Raw genomic sequence first — 18,768 nt, forward strand, 5'->3', positions numbered from 1 at the left:
TATTTATTTAGCATAATCCCCTGATGTGGGTATATTTGGTGAACATAGATCATAGTGCTTATGGTAAACATGGTATCAAGCTATATCACTAGCCAGCAATATTCTACATACTCTGTAAGGGTCCTCAAACTCCAAAGACTTATGGTCCCCCCACAGAAGCTCTCCTTTTCTTTGCACATTTGCTATTACCAAATGTGTCCTGGATTTAAATGTGTCCTGGATTTAATTCATTTTTATATTTTTAAAAGAACAAATAGTTGTATTGAAATTTTCTATCAGTGATGGTCCTTAAACAGTATTTCCATGACGTCTTTTACCCATACACAGTGGGTACATTTCTTAAAATGGTACATTCTGCCATGTCTAAATTATGCAGGTTCTGCCATGTATTTGCTACCATCTACTCCTCTCTGTTTTCATAGCTTTTAGTGTAGTTGGGGCCACTCTCATCTCTTGTCTAGAATATCACAGTGATTTTAAAACTAGTCTTCCTGTTCCCACCCCAGCTTCCTCAAATTTCACCATCCACATTTCAGTCAGGGCGATCTTTCTAAATTGAAAATCTAGTCGTGCCACTCTCCTGCTTAATATTCCTTTGATGACTTCCCATAGTTTCCAGGATAAAGTTCAGACTCCCTGGTTCAGCACACAAGGCCCAGTATCTCTTCTCTGGCCCTTCCTCCCTAAGTGTCTTGGCTCCAATCATACCAACTATTTTTTGCAGTGCCCTAAAAGCATCATGCTTTTAGGTCCCCTTTTCATAGAATACGCTTTCCTTTAATCCCCCTAATTCCTGTCATTCATCTCTTAAAATTCAGTTCAACTACCCTTTTCTCTAAGAAGCTTCCCACACAGTTGTATGATTGATTGTCCCTCTGCCCCACTGCCACTAAGACTGAGTTGCTTGAAGTTGTATCCCCAGTGCAGAAGGTCTGGCCCATAGTGGATCTTATGAAATGTCTATTGAATGGAAATCCCCTTGGCCCTTTTACATATGTTGCATAACATTAAGACTGCAATACCTGAAGATATTTTTCATCTATCACTGTTATTTTTTTTTTTCCAATCTTGTCAACTAAGCAAAAATAAGCCAGTTTTCAGGTGGACCCTAAAGCCTGTGACAAAGGAAGCTGCTCGGGGCTGGGTGGGGGTGGGGTCACTCGATGAGAAAACAGTATTCAGAAAGATTTCCTCTGAACTCCAGGGAACCCTAAACCCATGAACTGGCTGTTTCCCCAAAAGCTTTCTTCAGAAATCTCTTACAAATTTGGAATTTGTTTTCCCATGGAAGTTATCATCTCCATGACTGTTCCAAATCTAGTCAAAACCATCACACGACTGTACTGAAACACTGAAAGCAGAATTCTGAGTGTAGATATGGAAGCAATACAACAGGAAAATGGAAAATGTTCAATTTAACACTCATGGCTGAATCCTTGCACTGGCATTTGTGTATTTGAGGATGGAGTGGAGGGAGACAGATGATAGATGATTGAGTTGAGATATCTCTGCCCTACTTCACCCTTTTGTACGGCACACATTTCCTTCCCCTTTTATAGGCTGGGTAGGTGAAGCTTTAAATTGACCAAGTCTGTCTGTAGTCCTTCCCCTCCCCTTGCTACTTAAGGCTTCAAGCTCTTTTTGTTGCTCCCCCTATCCCTTTCCCAGCTACATGTTAGGAGGAATGGGAGAATGGCAAACATACTAGCCAAATGTCAGGAAATCCATGCCACCTATGCCAACCACCTGTCATAATGAGCCTCCTAGGTTGTGGTTGCTCAGCTTTGAATTGAAGGGACAACCAGATCATCTCTAAGGACGACACTTTTGGCTCAAGAAATCATACCAAAGGTTATTTTCAGTCTTGGAACCCTAAGCATTAACTACCATAAACCTTTACTTGTTGGCACTGAAGTGAATGTAATTCAGTATAGAGAGACAGAGTTCTAGAGAATAGGGCTACAGAAGGGCAGATCAACTTTTGCTTTAAGCTGTTTTCCTTTTTCAGTGTTTCTTCCATTTCTAGGTCTAGGGCATCCCAAGATCCACACCTCCCAAAGGTCATTTAAGAATTCCAAGGTTTTTTTCACAACATTCTCCAAAGGGAGAGAGGGGAGCCTGGAGACCTGCCTTGCATACTAGAGACTGCCTGTCAGCATATGATGGATGTGACTAAAGAAAAGATGTTGAAATATGATAATTGCTTTATACTGCAACAAAATTGTGAGATCCTTGATTGAAGAACCATTTCTAATTCACTTCTGTATCCCCAGGACCTACCATAATGCCTAACACAGAGTAAGGTGCTGAGTAAGTACTGATTCAGTGACTCAAAGCACTATATCTAATCAGGTAAGAATGCTTACCCTCTGTTCTTTACAAAGTTAAAGTTTTAGTGATTAATTAGTGATTTTTAATTAATTAATAGGGGACTTTCTAAGAGATTTTGAATTAAAAATTCAGTGATTTTATTATGAAAATATTGTGGCTACATATATGTTTATATTTACACACACAATATTGGAGCACCACAGAAAAAGTCTTAAGAGTTTTTCTAATTTCATCTGTACAAACAGCATTTTTTAATGTTGTGAAATGTCATTTTTTAAAATAAGAAGATGGTTATTATATGCACAATATTTTTATCAGATGCAGCCAGATGGTTCAACCTGGGAGTATGGAGAGTTAGTGGTCATTCCTATGTTACTTTCTTTGGCCTGCACAAAAGAGCTGAGCTTCAGGGCACTAGGAAGGGAGCCCTTGTGGAACTCTCTACCTTAACCACAAAGCTGCCCAGAGACGTCCAGGAGGTAGCTTCTAGGCAGGTGCTAAGCGATTATTCTTGTCCCTGAGAAGAAACCCCCCGGAACTTAAGCTCTTCTAATGCTTGATTAGACTCTGAAGTACCATGGCCTCCCAGTAAACTGGCGGCCCCAGAGACTGAAGTTGATTGTTCAGGAGGATACTCCCTGTCACTGTGCTTTCATTCCTCTCTGCCCTTCCTGCACTGAGTCAGGCTGACCCCCGGCTAGACTCCAAACTCCATTACCATGGCCTTCCTGGTAATGTTGCTAAGGAGAGTGGCCCAGGCATCAGTACCAAGCGTTGGGCCCATCAGACTAACGAGAAAATGAAAAGCAAAAGAACAACCTCCTGGACTAGGAAAAGGCTTTTTCCATGAATTTTCCCTACAGCACGAGGCGACGGAGCCCACACCTGGAGCCCAAGGTCTCCGCCCATCCACCCACCGCCAAGTTCCCTGGCGCTGCGCCTGCGGGAGGGCGGGGCCCTGACACGTTACTGCGTTTTCCCAGAAGCCCCCACGCCACTCCGCAGAGATAAAAAGGCGGGAGTGAGGCCGCGGCCTCAGATCAGTGTGGGGGTTGGCCCTGTGGGCTTGTGTTGATTTCTCACTTCTTTCCTTTCTCTCGGGGTGCCACACAGGACGCTGGTTCCCTCCGACTCCAGCTCGGTTCCTCAGGAAGACGACTTGACAGGCTGTCGAGGGCCAAGAGGCCTCCGAGGCCTGGGCGGTGGGGTGGAAATGTGGTCGCCACGGGGCTATACTCGCAAAAAGCGGGCCGGCCATAGGCGCAACTTAACCCCAACGCCAGATATAGGTGCCACGGCAAAGGCGGAGGCCCCATCAAGGCCCGGCCGAAAGCTCTCTGCCCACTGTAAGCCCCGCGGGGCTGGCCTGAAGAGCAGGACACAGGGTGGGCGAGCCTGGGGACAGGTGGGCCTCAGCCCCAGGGACCCCCGAGGCCCGCGGGCTGGCGGAGGGGCTCTGAGGCTTTGGCCCTGAAGTGTGTCGCCCTCTCTTAGGCCTGAAAAGAAATGGCAAAATGTGCGGTTTGCGGAGAATCACGGAGAACTCAGAGCGGAGTGGGCTGGGAGGTAGCAGCTCTGGGCCACCAAGGTGCGTATCCACGAGTAACAGCCCGAGGCCTCTAGCCACCTCAACATTTCAATCCTGATTTTCTCCTAATAGCCTCTCGTTCTCAGAATCAGTGGAGAAAATAATGTGTTCTGATTTCGCTGTTCTCAACACAGGGCAGGAAATTTGACTTAGGAAAGAGATATATTTAAAAAAAAAAAAAAGGAAATTTTGCCAAGTTGCTTACAGCAAGTGAGATAAAATCTCCAGGAAAACATTCTAGCATCAATTGGGTATTGATACAATTCACCCACTGTGTTTCTTACTTGTTGCTAATGTCCCCACAAAGCCTTTCAGATTCTAAACAGTGTCAACAGTGATCAGCGAGGTGGAGAGCCACATCCAGACAGTGCAAACTAATTGTGTTATTTGTTTGTTAGCACTGAGTTACGAGGTACAGGAGAGAAAAGCCTGCATGAAAATAGCACTAGTGAAGAGGCCCAGGATGAGAAGATGGCTCCATTGAGTGTATGTATGTTTCTCCTGTGCTCCTTGGATAAGCTTAGTGTAAGAGACCAGTGGAACCCGATGCACTTCCGAACGAAAGTATAATGTGGTCTTTGTTCTGTAGAGACTACATAGTTTTCTACAGTTTTTACAAACATTGATGCTGTGTCTTTAGACAGAGCCTTGACTTTCTGATTCTAGTAGACTCATGGCCATGCATTTTCGTTTTTTGTTTCCTTTGACAAAAATTTGAGAAATATTCATTACTGGCTAATTTTCTGTGTGACATATATAAAGTGTTCTTAGTAATTCTCTCATGTTTGGCAGCACTTAAACATTCCAAAGCCATTTTCATGTTTTCTCATTTGACTTTGCATTAACAATTAGAAGCAGAGGATTAATTATCATTAGAATATCGTATAACTTCCTGATCTACTGTATTTAATATGGATTCTGTACAGTATTTTAAAGATGTATAGCAGTAGTTTGGAGAAACTCAGATTTTACAGATTGCTTGTGGCTCATCTGACATTAGCATTAAATTTGAAAGTCACGGTCCAGCATTTTAGCTTGCATATTTCTCTAGCATGTTGTTTAACTCTTTATGACATGTTTTTTGGGGGAGGGCAGTTTTAACAAAAGGCATTTTTTAAAAAAGGCTTTTCCCCAGATTTTAACAGTATTAAGTGTCCCTAATAGATGATTCAGATTATGCAAAAAAGGTGTTAAGCAGTTTCTTTTAATTTTTGTATTTTTTTCCTTCCATTCCTTTTTTTCTGTGCCTTAAAAAAATTTTTTTTTTTTTTACAAATTATCCTGTATAAATTCCTCTAACCTTAACTAATCTTCAAAAATAAGGTTTTTAGTGTCCGCATAGTGCTTTACCTTAAACATGGGTATACTGTAATTTGTATAACTATTTTTCTGTGCTTGGGGGATTGAGATTGTTTCTAAGGTTTTGCTGTTTTAGGTATCCGTAGATATCCGTAGATATCCTACCACACAAATTTTTTGTGTGTACCTAAGACAAATACATTGCAGTGGGTCAAGGGCTGGATTACTTTTAAAGTTTTTGATTCATGTTGGCCAGTTGACAACATCTTATCTGAAACTTAAAATATCTATCCATAGATAGATAGATAGGTAGATAGATAGATAATTTGATAGATGAAAAGTAGCATGTTGTTTTACTTTCTATTTCTTTGAATGTTAGTAAAGTTGATCTTTTTTCTCATTTTTTTGGCCATTTGTGTGATTTTTTTGTGAAATACTCATTATATATTGAAGATAGTTGTACTTTTACACACTTATGTAACAAATATTTCCACATTTGTTTGCCTTTAATTTTATTTTTGGTATTTTAGACTTATTTGTCAATTATTTTCTTTTGATTTATTTTGCTTTCATATTTAGAGGGAAAAAATTTTTTCCTGCCTAGGGGATCAGAAAAATATTCATCTTTATCTTCTAGTTGCTGGTTTATCTCACAATAGTTAGTTGGCTAGTATGTTGTTGACTCCTTAGATATGTCCACATTATTATATTTTAAGATTTTAATATTAAATATCAGACTACATCTGTATCAATAAGGTGAAAGAATGTATTATGTATGAAACTGATACACAAAGTTGACATTAGTTTTGCATTTTCAAAATAAGCAAGTCCATGTGTTATAATATTATAATATAAAAATATTCCATCTCAAAATTTGTGCTATATCTTTAATTCTTATTTTACATAGGAGTCAGTGAGAGATGACCTCCAGGTTGATAGTAGTTTATCAAATAGTGAACGAGTATCAGGTAAGGCTGGCAATGTGAACTCCTTCAACTTGCTTTCTTATAAACATAAGCAACCATTTGTATCTCTGCCTTACCTTCCCATCTCAATGGAAGGGATGTCTTTCTCCTGGTCCAAGTTGAATCCTTCTGCCTGTGCTCTAGACTTCATCCTCAAAGCCTTCAAGCACACACCAGTAAATTATATTGCTATAAGTGCTGCAAAAGTGAGGTTGACTTGTGTGTAACTGAATTTAGTTGAAGAGATTAGGGAAGGCTTTCGTGAGAGAATGGCAGTTTAATTGAGATCTGAAGAAAAGTAGAGCTTAACTATACAGAGAGATGAATAAAGAGAAATCCAGGCAGAGGGAACAGCATGTGCAAAGAATCTAACATGGAACTGAGCATTTTGTATTCACTGAACTGGAAGAAGGCCAGTGTGGCTAAAGTAGAGAGGAGGAAATGTGATAGTAAGACAAGGTTGAACAGACTGAGGCCTTGCATAGCCTCATAGGCCATGCCAACGATACTGATGTTTATCTTTGGAACATCAGGAAGCTGCTGAAGTCTTTTAAATAGGGAATGATATGCTCATATTAGCTACAGTATGGAAAGAAGCAGGAGTGGATATAAATAGACAGGTTTGGAGGCTATTGCAGCAGTTAAGGGGAGGAATGATGGCATTTTGTACTAATGGATGACATTGGAAATGGAAAGAAATTGGCATATCTTGTGGGTGTTGTAGGGAATGAAATTCATAGAATTTGGCAAATTAAGAGCGAAAAAAATGGAGGTATCAAAGATGCCACGTGTTTCTGGCTTACATAACTGAATATAAGGTGGTGCCATTCACTGAAAAAAAAATCTTCTTTAAAGGAAAGATTATAAATTCTCTTTGTAATATATTAAGTTATGGGTGCCTTTAAGATGACTAAGTAGTAACGTCAAATAGGCAGTTGGATATGGAGGGCTACTGATAGAAATTTGGTGTAATTGAAGTTATTTTTGAAAATAAGAAAGGATGCCATTACCACATCAGAAGTACTGAGGAATTCTTAAAAACAGATGAGATCAGACTGATGAATATATGAAGAGCAGAGAAAAAGCACTGCAGAGGTAAGAATAGCTCTGGAGATACACTTAACTCAAAACACTTGGTCAATAAATGCAAAACACTCTAATAGATGGATCCCTGAGAGAGTTGTCAAGGCAATGGTTTAAGCACTACATTCTGGCACTATATGACCTGGCCCCCTTCTCATCCCCTTCTTGTATTGGAAACACTGGCAGCTACCAGTGCCTGCTGCCCGATCAAAACCCTAGGAATTACTGCTAAGCAAAGTGAACTAAGACTTCACTTTGGCTCCTTAGGGTCAATGTTGGAGCTGGAGTGGGAAGCAGAAGAGAGTCTGAAGTAACTCCAGATTGCCACACGGATAGCAGAGGCAAAAAAGTTTAAAATATAAATTATGCTTAAAGGAAAAAAGGTACATTATGGCTCTCTGAAATGGGAATTTTGATATAGGAGACTTCCAAGTGTGAACACTAGCCAAAGAGGGCAGTGCCCCCATGTAACTTACAATACCCAGAAAATATAGGAGGACATCCCCACCCAGACCATAAGTTCCCAGAATGTCTCGTCACTCTTCTACAATCTCCAGAGGTAGGTTGGTTGTTGTTTCAGAATTTATACTTTCTGCCATACAAACAGAGATTCTCAAAGAGACATATGAACAATCAGAAACAGTCAAATCTTTGAAGAAAATCAGTACCATGGAAGAGAGGTCACAAATGCAACAAACAAAAGAATTAATACCTAAGGGAATGGCAGAAAACTTAAAAGTAAATATCTCTTTAGAGACAAGAGGCCATTGAATCCCTAATATAATAGTCTGCTATAAAAAAAATTATAGTCCCTGAAAACTAAAAATATCACTAAATTTTAAAACAATAAATTAACCTGGGGACTTCCTAGGTGCCGCAGTGGTAAAGAATCTGCCTGCCAATGCAGAGGACACGGGTTTGAGCCCTGCTCTGGGAAGATTCCACATGCCGTGGAGTAACTAAGCCCGTGCGCCACAACTATTGAGCCTGTGCCCTAGAGCCTGTAAGCCACAATTACTGAGCCCGTGTGAAGTCCGCACGTCTAGAGCCCAGACTCTGCAACAAGAGAAGCCACTGCAATGAGCCCGCACAGCACAACGAAGAGTAGCCCCTGCTTGCATTAACTAGAGAAAGCCCATGTGCAGCAACCAAAAAAAAAAAAAAAAAAAAAACCTGTTATTGGGATGTATTCAGCTGAAAATCAAATTAACTAGGTAGAAAATAGAATAGAGGAATTTTCTTAAAATATGGTGCAAAAGAACATGGGAGGGGCTCAACAAATGCTTTCCCCTCCTTCTTCTTCTTTGCCTGGTTAACTTCTACTAGTTCTTCAAAAATAGATTCAGGTGCTATCTCTACTGGGAAGCCTCTCCTGACTGCTCTTCCGTCTTTCTAGATGAGTTGTCTATCCTGGTAGTTCTGTGGTACTGTAATAGGACTCAAAACAGCAGTATAATTGTTTTTGTTCTTCTAGGCCCTAAAACCATTGAGAATAAGCACTACCTTTTATCTTCCTACTCCATTCTTGGGACATAATGTAGTTTGAAATGCTTGTTGATTGAGTTTTCTACTCTATTTAGAGGAAATAAGCAATTTTACCATAATCAGTATTTTTTAAAATTGTAGTTTAAATATATGATAAATGTTCTTGGTTACTAGCTTTGTCAAGTTGATATGTGAAAGGTATGAGGAAACAAAATACACTGTCTCTAACAGACTGGTTGTATTCTGAGTTCATTTGGTGATTGATATTTGAGACTTAGAATACTTTATGCCATAATAAAATATAAATGGTTAGGTTTTGAGCAGCCCACAGAATTCTATTTAACATATAATTAATTGTTTTTATTCTATCTTGGAATCTAGTAATTTTGCAACATCATGAAAATTAACTCAAGATTTCATATTTAATATGGAGAATTGAACATATACATTTACTTCTCCCTTCTGAAACCTCATGAAAATACCATTATAAAGTCATAAAAAAAGGAATGAAGCCACAACATATAGAAAAAGAGAAGAGACTTCAGCTGACAAGAGATAACAAAAGTTTGGAATCTGGAAGGTAGATGAATAAATTGTAATAGTCCTAACAGGAAAAAAAGAAAAAAAAAGGTTGAAACATAGGTACCTAGAGTACCTAGGACAAAGCTAGGCACCTAGGACAAATCACGAAGCAAACTGACGCAGGCTTAAGCTTCAGGAATTAGAGGCATCACATATTCCTGAAGGAATAGTTAGAATTAATGTTGAAAATAGGATTTTTGGAAATCTTTAAAAGTAGCAATTAGATGCTTTGATCCATTCCCCAACAGTATATAGCCAGGAAGCTACTCTTTTTACACCATAGCAGTCCAGAGACATTGAAGCGAAGGGTCTGGACTCAGAAATGCTCCGTACTGCTGAGGGCAGGGGTGCTATATTGAAAACTAGCAGTGGAGGGTGGGAGGAGGAGGGCAGGGAATTAAGTAAAGTCTGTTTATTTACCCCAGACTCCTTATCCCAATCAGGAAAATACACCCCATTTAAGAGACTGGAGGATTCGTCTTTTGGAAAAGACCTATATTCTGGCAGTAATGACCTGGTCCCTGTCCAAATATCCTTCAGTAAAGCCCACTACTTCTTAAACCCCACTTATGAATCCTGAGTTTCTGACTTCTGTTTAGTGTCTCATTCTTAAACATTCAAGAATTACCAGGCATTTAAAGAAAACATTTAAAAGAAAAGATACCAAATAAAAAGAAACTTGAAGGACACAGGCCATGCCAGGAAAAAACAGTTTTAAACCATATTTTCATTGTTAGCCTCAGGATGATGAAAAAGTGTGTCAGTGAAACAAGTGCAGGAAACTATCAAAAGGAGCATTCAGAGAACAAAAAGAATTCTTAAAAAATAGCAATATGAAATCAGGAATAAAACATTCTGTGAAGGATTGGGTGATGAATTTCAGGAAATATTCCAAAAATTGAACAGACTTTAAAGAGAAAAGATAGAAATAGTGGTGGTATACCTCTGTGAGTATACTACAAACCACCGAATTGTATACTTTAAAAGATTGGGATTTATGGAATATGAATTGTATTTCAATAAAGCTGCTATTTTAAAAAGAAAAATAATTATAAGCTGAGTCCAGGCATTCTAACATCTGAAAAATAGTACAGGTATTATAAACAGAAAGGGAATTATTAAACACATAAAACTAGAAATTTTTCTAGAATTAAAAATGGTCATGGCTCTGCTCTCCAGCCATTTGCAGGATTCAAAAAACTACAGCCGCTGTTCCCAAGATGGTGATCCGTGTGTATATTGCATCCTCCTCTGGCTCCACAGCAATTAAGAAGAAACAGCAAGATGTGCTTGGTTTCTTAGAAGCTAACAAAATAGGATTTGAAGAAAAAGATATTGCAATGAATGAAGAGAATCAGAAGTGGATGAGAGAAAATGTACCTGAAAACAGTCGACCAGCCACAGGGTACCCCCTGCCACCTCAGATTTTCAGTGAAAGCCAGTACCATGGGGACCATGATGCCTTCTTTGAAGCTACAGAAAATAATGCAGTGTATGCATTTTTAGGCTTGACAGCCCCACCTGGTTCAAAGGAAGCAGAAGCTCAGGCAAAGCAGCAAGCATGAACCTTAAAAATTCTGCCCTGAGCATCCTGAAAAAGGAGGCTCCATTGCTTTTTATAAAATAGCAAAATTATGTTGGCTTCAAAAGAAATAGGCTCAATCGTTGAAATAATAGATTAGTTGTTTTCACATGCAAACAAAATGAATGCAGAATTAAAATGTGAACGTTATGATGAGGAGAATGGGAGATGAACATAAAATTTTAAGTATGTGTCATGGAATAGTATTGTCTGCTAAGGCATTTTATGTACTTCAATGATTAGCAAACACTTGTTCCCTTTTTTGGTATTATTATTGCAGCTTAAGTATATCTGTAGCTCTTCATTAATTTTAAAAGGTGAGTGAGAAACAACCTGTCTCTTGTTCCCAAATTGCCTCATCAATTTTAGCGAATAAAAATATGTACCTTTTTGATGTGAAATTATTGTGATTAAAAAGTAGCTGCAGATAATGTTTATGATATGTTAGACGTAATTTCCTATGGTAATTATAACATTTCCATTCTTTTGTAGTTAAAACTTCTATGTACTGAACTACATGTTTTCTAGGCTTCTGAATGTTGCCTTTCATTGCATGTTTCAGTGATCAGATGACCTCCCACAAAAAAAAAAAAAAAATAGGTATTCAGTTGACAAGTTTCTTCCTTAACTGCACAGCTATGATGCAATCATGTTACTAAGTTGCTTGCTCCAGTGAAATATGCATATGTACGTTATGGAAGTGGGATGGCAAATAAGTTTAAAATGGCATCCTTTTGCAAAGAGCTCAGACTTTTAATTATTTTAAAATAGGTTGGAACTCATTTTTCCCCTTTTAAAAAAGCTTGTGATCATGAATGCCACTATCTCTCAGATATTTGACCTTTTTGTTTCAGCTAGGTGTATATTGTATGAGTACATTAATCTAAGCAGAGAGAATCTTTTCTATGCCTCTATTTCCAGTGACTAGCATAAGTATCAGATAAAAGGATCAATTTAAAAAATGTTAATTTTGAAAACTTCTAAGAAGACAAGAAGCATTATGGTCTGCATCACCCAGAAGACATATATATTGTACTTTAGTTCCACATTACTATTGTACTGTAGGTTCACATTACTAAAAGCAAACACCTTTTGCTTTAAATTACTTTATCATATCATTTGGTGTGTGTAAGTCTGTGCTCTTTGCCAAAATCAACATATAATGAAGACATGGCTTTGTTTACTGAGATTCAAACTTGATGCAATGCTTTAAAATAAACTCAGTACTTTCAGAAACATAAAAAAAAATGGTCATGAGTGTACATATTGAAAGAGCCCACCAACTGCCCATCACAATGAATGAAAAAGACCCACACCAAGGCACAACATTATGTAATTTAGGAATCCTCAGGATAAAGAGAAATCCTTCAGTCTTCCAATGGAGAAATTACTGATTGCAAATAAGCAATCAAGGATATGAATATCATCGAATGTCCCAAGAGCAACAACAGAAGCTAAAACATGGTGGAAAAATGCATTTTTTCTGAAGAGAACTGACTTTGCAAAGACAGGACAGATCCCCACCTAAAATTTGTTTCAAATTCAAAGTTAATGATGCCACTCACATACCAAGAGGGTAAGGAAAAGTTTGTTACTGATATAATGAGGCCTTCTAGAGAGGAGGGTGTCTCCTGAGCAGGACTGAAAATGGCTAGAGAGGGCAGGGAAAGGAGACTGGGTTGAGGTTTTCAGGTGCTTAGAGGGTGGGGCTGGGATGAGGTTTTAACTTGCCAGCATTGCCAGAAGATGAAGTAGCAGGGCTTATCAGCTTGTAGAGATATGGGGCAGAAGGGGAACATGGAGCAGTAAGGTTTAAATCGGTTAAACACTAAAATATGCAATCTGTCTTTTTAATATACTGGTCTAGAATTCTGAACTCAGGTAAACAATCACTCAAGTGTGACGATAGTATAAAGAAATTTTTAGACAGGTCTTCTATGCACCTGTTCTCAGGAAATGAAGAAGATAGCCAACAAAACCAGAAAGTAAATCAGTAAAGAAGAAATCATGAGATCTGGAAATCAAAGGCTCTAGTACTTGAAATATGTAAAAGAATTTCTTAGGATCATGGCAAAGGGAAATCCCAGGAAGTCACCTGTGCAGCATGTCTAGAAGGAAAGAAAAAGGAGGAGAAGGAGAGAGGGAGGAAAGGAGGAAGGAAGGAAAGAAAAGAAAATAAAGAAAAACAAAAGAACGGATAGATAACCTGGTATTTTAAAAAAATTGAGAGGAAATTTACCCTTTTGCAGAAAGTTGGGATGAAATAGGTACTTAGAAAACTAATTAAAAATTAAGTAATCAGTAACTCAAAGGAAAAACAAAAACCTGTAGCGAAAAGGTGATATAAATAATACAGCTCATAGTACATGACTCAGCTGTAAGTATATTTAGGCAGTCATAATAATAGAATCATTGAATACATTTACTTTAAAAAATAAGCATAGATATTAAAAGAAACAGTAGAGTTAGTAGGGCTGAAAATAGTTGTCTCATCCAATTTTGGATACTTTAAAATGTGAAAAAACGTGCATCTTAAAATTCATCAAATATAGTATTATGACTACTGTTAAAACATTTGACCCCAAATGCCTTAGGGATTGGGATTTAAAATTCACTCAATATTTAAACTTGAAAAAAAAATAGTTGTCTCATTATGATGGGGAATTATGATATTGAGAGGTTGCAGTTTTTGATGAAATCCTTGTAGAATTATTTGACTTTTTAAAATGTATAGTATAATTTGATATAAATGTAATTTTAAATGCATTTACATTTCTAACTTGTGACACCAGGAACAACCTTCTACTGTTATAGTTAGGAACAATTGTTTATTCTTTTCTCTATCAAACTACCCGGATGGTGAGTACAGGGCTTTCCTAATTTCCGAGGCTGTCTTGAGTTCTGGGGTTTGGTGGAGGGGTTAGCTCTCTTGAGAGCGGTATTCATGGAATTTTGAGAGGTGGAAGGCATGAGAGATGTAGCAACGTATCAGTGAGAAGGATGAAGACAGAGTGAAAAGTAGCAAGGACAGGGAAGGACACTCTACGGCAGCTGAAGGAGGGGAAGCAAAAGATACTCAGATGGATAAGCTACCTCTGACGTCTGAAGAGGGGAAGAAGGATAGCTTGAGTCAGTCAATTTAAGTGTCGTGCTAGTGGCTGGAGGAGGTGGCCAGGTAGGAAACAATTGTCAACTTTAAAGAGAGGGTTGGAGTGGAAGAGAAAGGTGCAGTGAGGTCAAAATAGGAAGGATAAAGAGTTTGTTGTCGCAGGTAGGTAATGGGTGAGCAGAGATAGGTAAAAGTCAACTCCAGGGCAGAAGAGATTGGGTTTTCAGAGCAATGCTCTCCTTTCATCCCTTACCCTACACCCCGGCAGTGTCCATTAGTGTTGATCTCTGTTTTATCATGTTGGAAGTGTTTGATAAATGCTGACTGACTATAGCAGAGTATATTTTCCCTTTTCTTACTAAACCTTCTAGTTCTTCAAGTAAATACTAAGTTATATCCCTGTCATTTATTGGAAAGGTTTTCATTCTACTCTCACAGGGATGACTTTAAGACCTCCGGTTCTGGGAGATTTTCTGTTCAGATATTTTTCAATTTCCTATTGAGATGGTTGTTTTCTTATTATTGAGTTTTCAGATTTCTTTATATTTTGGATTCTAGTCCGTTTACAAATGTTTTCTCTTAGTCTGTGGCTTGTCTTCTCTCCTTAACAGTCTATTTCAAATAGAAGGTTTAAAATTTGATGAAGTCCCTTTTGTCACTGCTGTTGTTTTATGAATCATCCTTTTAGTGTTATAGCAAAGAAATCTTTGCCTAACTCAGTGTCATGAAGATTTTCTCCTCTGCTTTTTCTAGAAGTTTTGTAGTTTTAGGATTTGTGTTTAGAATCATGATGCCCTTAAATTTTTATATAATGGAAGGTATGAGTGCAAATTGTTTTGTTTTGCTTTTGCATATGGATATCCACTTGTTCCAACATAATTTGTTAAAAAGAGTGTCCTTTCTCCACTGAATTGCCTTGGCATCTTGGTCAAAAATCAGTTACTCTTATGTGTGTGAGTCTATTTCTGGGCTCTCTGTTCAGTTCCTTTGATCTATGTTCCTTTGAGTCTATGTTTATGCTCATTGTTTTCTAAATGGAATAACTAGAATCACCCTTTCTTCTCAGCTAGTTAGCTTACACTTAGTGGGTTACTTATATATAAAACTTGCATTTGAAAATTAGGTATACATTTTATTTATTTATATTTTTTTATTGAAATATAGTTGCTAAAACTTGCATTTTTGAGTCAAGAACTATAACTGAACCAAAGTATGGAAGGAATAAATTATAAAACTTTGAAAAACAATGGAAAAGATTTATAATGCATTTTCTCCATATCAAAAACAGAATTATTTTCTGATTGAAGTATAATTTAAGATTGTGTACAATAGTATGCTTTTTCAGTTGTATGGCGAATTTTACATTATTAGTATACAACTGCATGTACAGTTCTACAAGTTAGTGTTTTTAATACGTTACTGTTGAAACATTTTATCCTTTTTGTTTGTTTATTCTACAGGACTAAGTTCGCAGCATGATATTTCTAGCTCTTTTCTAAGTTACTCAATCACAGACTCTTATACAGAATACAGGAATTTTGAAGAGAGTTTAAATAGCTTCCCATCACCTGAACTCTTCAGAGGATCAGATTATTTAGGTGAGAAAATAATTTTCAACCTTAAGTTGCTCCACTATAGAAATTGCTCCTTTATCCACAAATCCTGCAATGAATATTGTTCCTTTTGAGAAGATACCATTATCTTGCTCACCAAAACCTTCTTCTGCCCCCTATCCATTGTGTTCCATGCTCAGTCACGTGGGACTATAGATCAAAAGCCCTCAGATCAGGGAAGGATGAAGAGATTAGCATTTACATGTAATACATACCCAGTTATCAGGCAGTTTTGCACATAACATATGTATACGTGTTCTCTTGAACTATGATGTCTTTTATTTCCTATACTTTTCTTACTTTTTAATAACTAAAAGGTTGACTAGACCATCTCCCTGCTTAGATTTTTTTCTACAAATTAACAGTTATTTATGTTTACGATGTTTACTTAATTATACTATATGTATAATTAGGAGCCTTTGGTTAATGATGCAGATTAAACATATGCCTTCCTCCACAACTTTGTGTAATGGCAGAAAATAGCTTTTTAAAAAAGGCATAAACACATAAGAGTAAAGAGAATGGGAAAGAATAAAGCATAAAGTTAGGAAGCTAGAGAGCAAATGGTCTGATAAAGCAGACTTGAAAAAGCTGAGTCCTAAATCAACAATGGGAACACCCCCAAAACAAGCTAGTTTGTATAATACTATAGTAGCCCAGAAAAGTTTTCAACATGGCTTGTAAAATACTTGTAAAAAGCTATGTCCAAAATACAAAAGATGTGGTGACTTTTCCTTTCTTACTCAAGTGGAGCCTGGAGATTTATTCTTTGGGGTGTTTTGAAACAGAGGGACTCTGGACTGGAGGATACTAGGCACTGTTAATAACAGGGATACCATGCTATTTTGAAATGTTAGTCCCAATTACTCATTCCCCTGTAGTAGTATTATATAGCCATACCCTTGTCATAGTCTCATAGTGGGTGAAGTGTACTTTCTCACTCTTTTGCTTTGGGGTTGGCCATATGACTTGCTTTGGGCAATAGGATATCAGTGAGTGAAACATAAGCAAACCTTTGATATGTGCATACATGATTGGGCTGTCCTCTTATCCTTTTGCCATCATGAGAAGAATATAGATCTTCTTCCACTTAGGATGGAAAAAACTGTGAGTTGAGCCATTATAAGTCAGAGACCATTTGTATATCTTAATTACCTCTCCTGTGGGACTCCAGAATAAGAGAGAACAGAGCAGGATAGCCCTATGCAGACTGCAAACTTCAGAGAGCTGCCCCAGCTGATCACCAGACCTACAATCTGAAGCAGAGCTGCTTAAGCTGAACAGTAGACATGGGTATAAGATATAAATGCTTTTATTTTATGGCACTAAAATTTCAGTGTTATTTATTATACAGAAAAAACCAACTGCTTCTGATACTGTAGTAAATGCAGGAAAGGGGAATTAAATGCAAGTGTACATTCCAAATTGTGGGACCTGCTCTCCCAATGCCTATTCTCATCCTAACCCAACAGCCCATGTCTCTGTTCAGCTGCCAGAATGCTAGCACCCAGAATTGAAACTTCTAGGCAAGAGAATGGAAGGTTTTTTCCTGAGAAATCTGAGCAACCATAAAGAAAGTAAAGATACTGACTTCAGTAGTCCTTCCGTGAAACTTACAAGAACCCTACAGTGAAGCTGCCAGTGTGACAAGCCCTAAATAAGCCATAGAGATCCCATGTAGCAGGGCTTCCCTGGTGGCACAGTGGTTAAGAATCTGCCTGCCAATTCAGGGGACATGGGTTCGAGCCCTGGGCTGGGAAGATCCCACATGCTGCGGAGCAAATAAACCTGTGTGCCACAACTACTGAGCCTGCTCTCTAGAGCCCATAAACCACAACTGTTGAGCCCATGTACCACAACTACTGAAGCACATGAGTCTAGAGCCTGTGCTCTGCAACAAGAGAGGCCACTGCAATGAGAAGCCCGTGCACTGCAACGAAGAATAGCCCCTGCTCTCCACAACTAGGGAAAGCTCACATGCAGCAACGAAGACCCAATGCAGCCAATAAATAAATAAATTAATTTTTTTAAAAAAGAGATCCCACCTAGCCATTTGGGCCTCCTCTTAAATATGAGCAGATAGCCAAGGACTACCAGACTTCTGAGGAAACCCTCTAACATAAAACATAGAGATCAAAATGAAGCAAGATATGGTAGTGAGTCAGTAAGGTTTTGGAATAGGAAACCCTAGAACTACCTTCCCCCATGGAGACACCAATTCAACAGCAATACATGGACTAATTCCCTATAAGAGAAATCTCAAAACTAGTTGAGGGGCTCCTGCACCCCAGGCAGGCTTGAGACCAGTCACATCAAAGCCAATAGGAAAATTCAAGACACCCTTTCACCGTAATTCACACCCCCAGCACAGCACCATACAATTGGCAGGAAACCTTCAGCTCCCAGCTTCTCCCTAGGGAGGGAGGGAAAGGACTGAACCATGTGTCAGAAGCTCTCGATTTTCTGGGAGTGGCCAAAGAATTGGCTTGTGTGCCTCAGAGTGCTGATGGGACCTGACATACTCTAGAATTCCATGATTGTTGAAACAAAGATAGTTTGTCCTAGCATGAAAACATTCACTAGATCCCAACTTCTCTCTGGGGAGGGAAAGAGTTGGACTGTGTTCAACATTCCAGTATTTTCAGGGGCTGCCCAAGAGAATAGCTTTTGTCTCATCTGTCTTGGGGCAGTGATGGGACTTGGTGTACTCTAGGTGCCTTGTGGCCACTAAGAACAAAGACTATGGCTTGAACTGGCAAAAAGGTTTGAGAGGATCCCAGAATCTCTGGTTGGGAAGATCGGTGAAGGTCTTCTCCTATACAAGGCCTATCTGTGAAGACTGGGAGAGGTGGCTGTTTTTTCTAATGTACAGATACCAACACAAATCATTAAAGAAAAAGAAGAAATGGGAACATGGTCCAAAAAAATGGGAATAAGATAAAGCTCCAGAAACTGACCCTAATTAAATTCTACCTGACAGAGAATTCAAAATAATTGTCATAAAGATGTTCAACGTATGTTCATAAAGAGCTCAGGAGAACAATGCACAGAAAAAGTGAGAATTTTAAGAGAGAGAGAGAGAAAAAAAGAACTAAAAAGAATTGTATTTCTGAGAAAAAAAATAAATGAAC

The 18,768-nt window shown here is 38.5% G+C and overlaps 2 protein-coding genes across 2 annotated transcripts in view; both read left to right on the forward strand.

The window, feature by feature from the left end:
- Positions 1–3,544: 3,544 nt before the first annotated feature.
- The window catches only part of MEIKIN (meiotic kinetochore factor), a 121,837-nt gene continuing 106,613 nt past the window's right edge, over positions 3,545–18,768 (forward strand). Inside the window, exons 1-5 of the mRNA XM_057701133.1 lie at positions 3,545–3,656; positions 3,826–3,919; positions 4,318–4,405; positions 6,126–6,186; positions 15,485–15,622. Of these exons, the coding sequence (XP_057557116.1) occupies positions 3,545–3,656; positions 3,826–3,919; positions 4,318–4,405; positions 6,126–6,186; positions 15,485–15,622 (493 nt within the window). The remainder of the gene's footprint in view (positions 3,657–3,825; positions 3,920–4,317; positions 4,406–6,125; positions 6,187–15,484; positions 15,623–18,768) is intronic.
- LOC130832628 (adapter SH3BGRL-like) lies at positions 10,554–10,981 on the forward strand. Its single transcript, XM_057701146.1, has one exon. It carries the CDS (start codon positions 10,554–10,556, stop codon positions 10,896–10,898), a length of 345 nt encoding a protein of 114 aa, XP_057557129.1. The 3' UTR covers positions 10,899–10,981.

This window comes from Hippopotamus amphibius, chromosome 1, assembly GCF_030028045.1.
Source record: "Hippopotamus amphibius kiboko isolate mHipAmp2 chromosome 1, mHipAmp2.hap2, whole genome shotgun sequence".
Lineage (NCBI taxonomy): Eukaryota > Metazoa > Chordata > Mammalia > Artiodactyla > Hippopotamidae > Hippopotamus > Hippopotamus amphibius.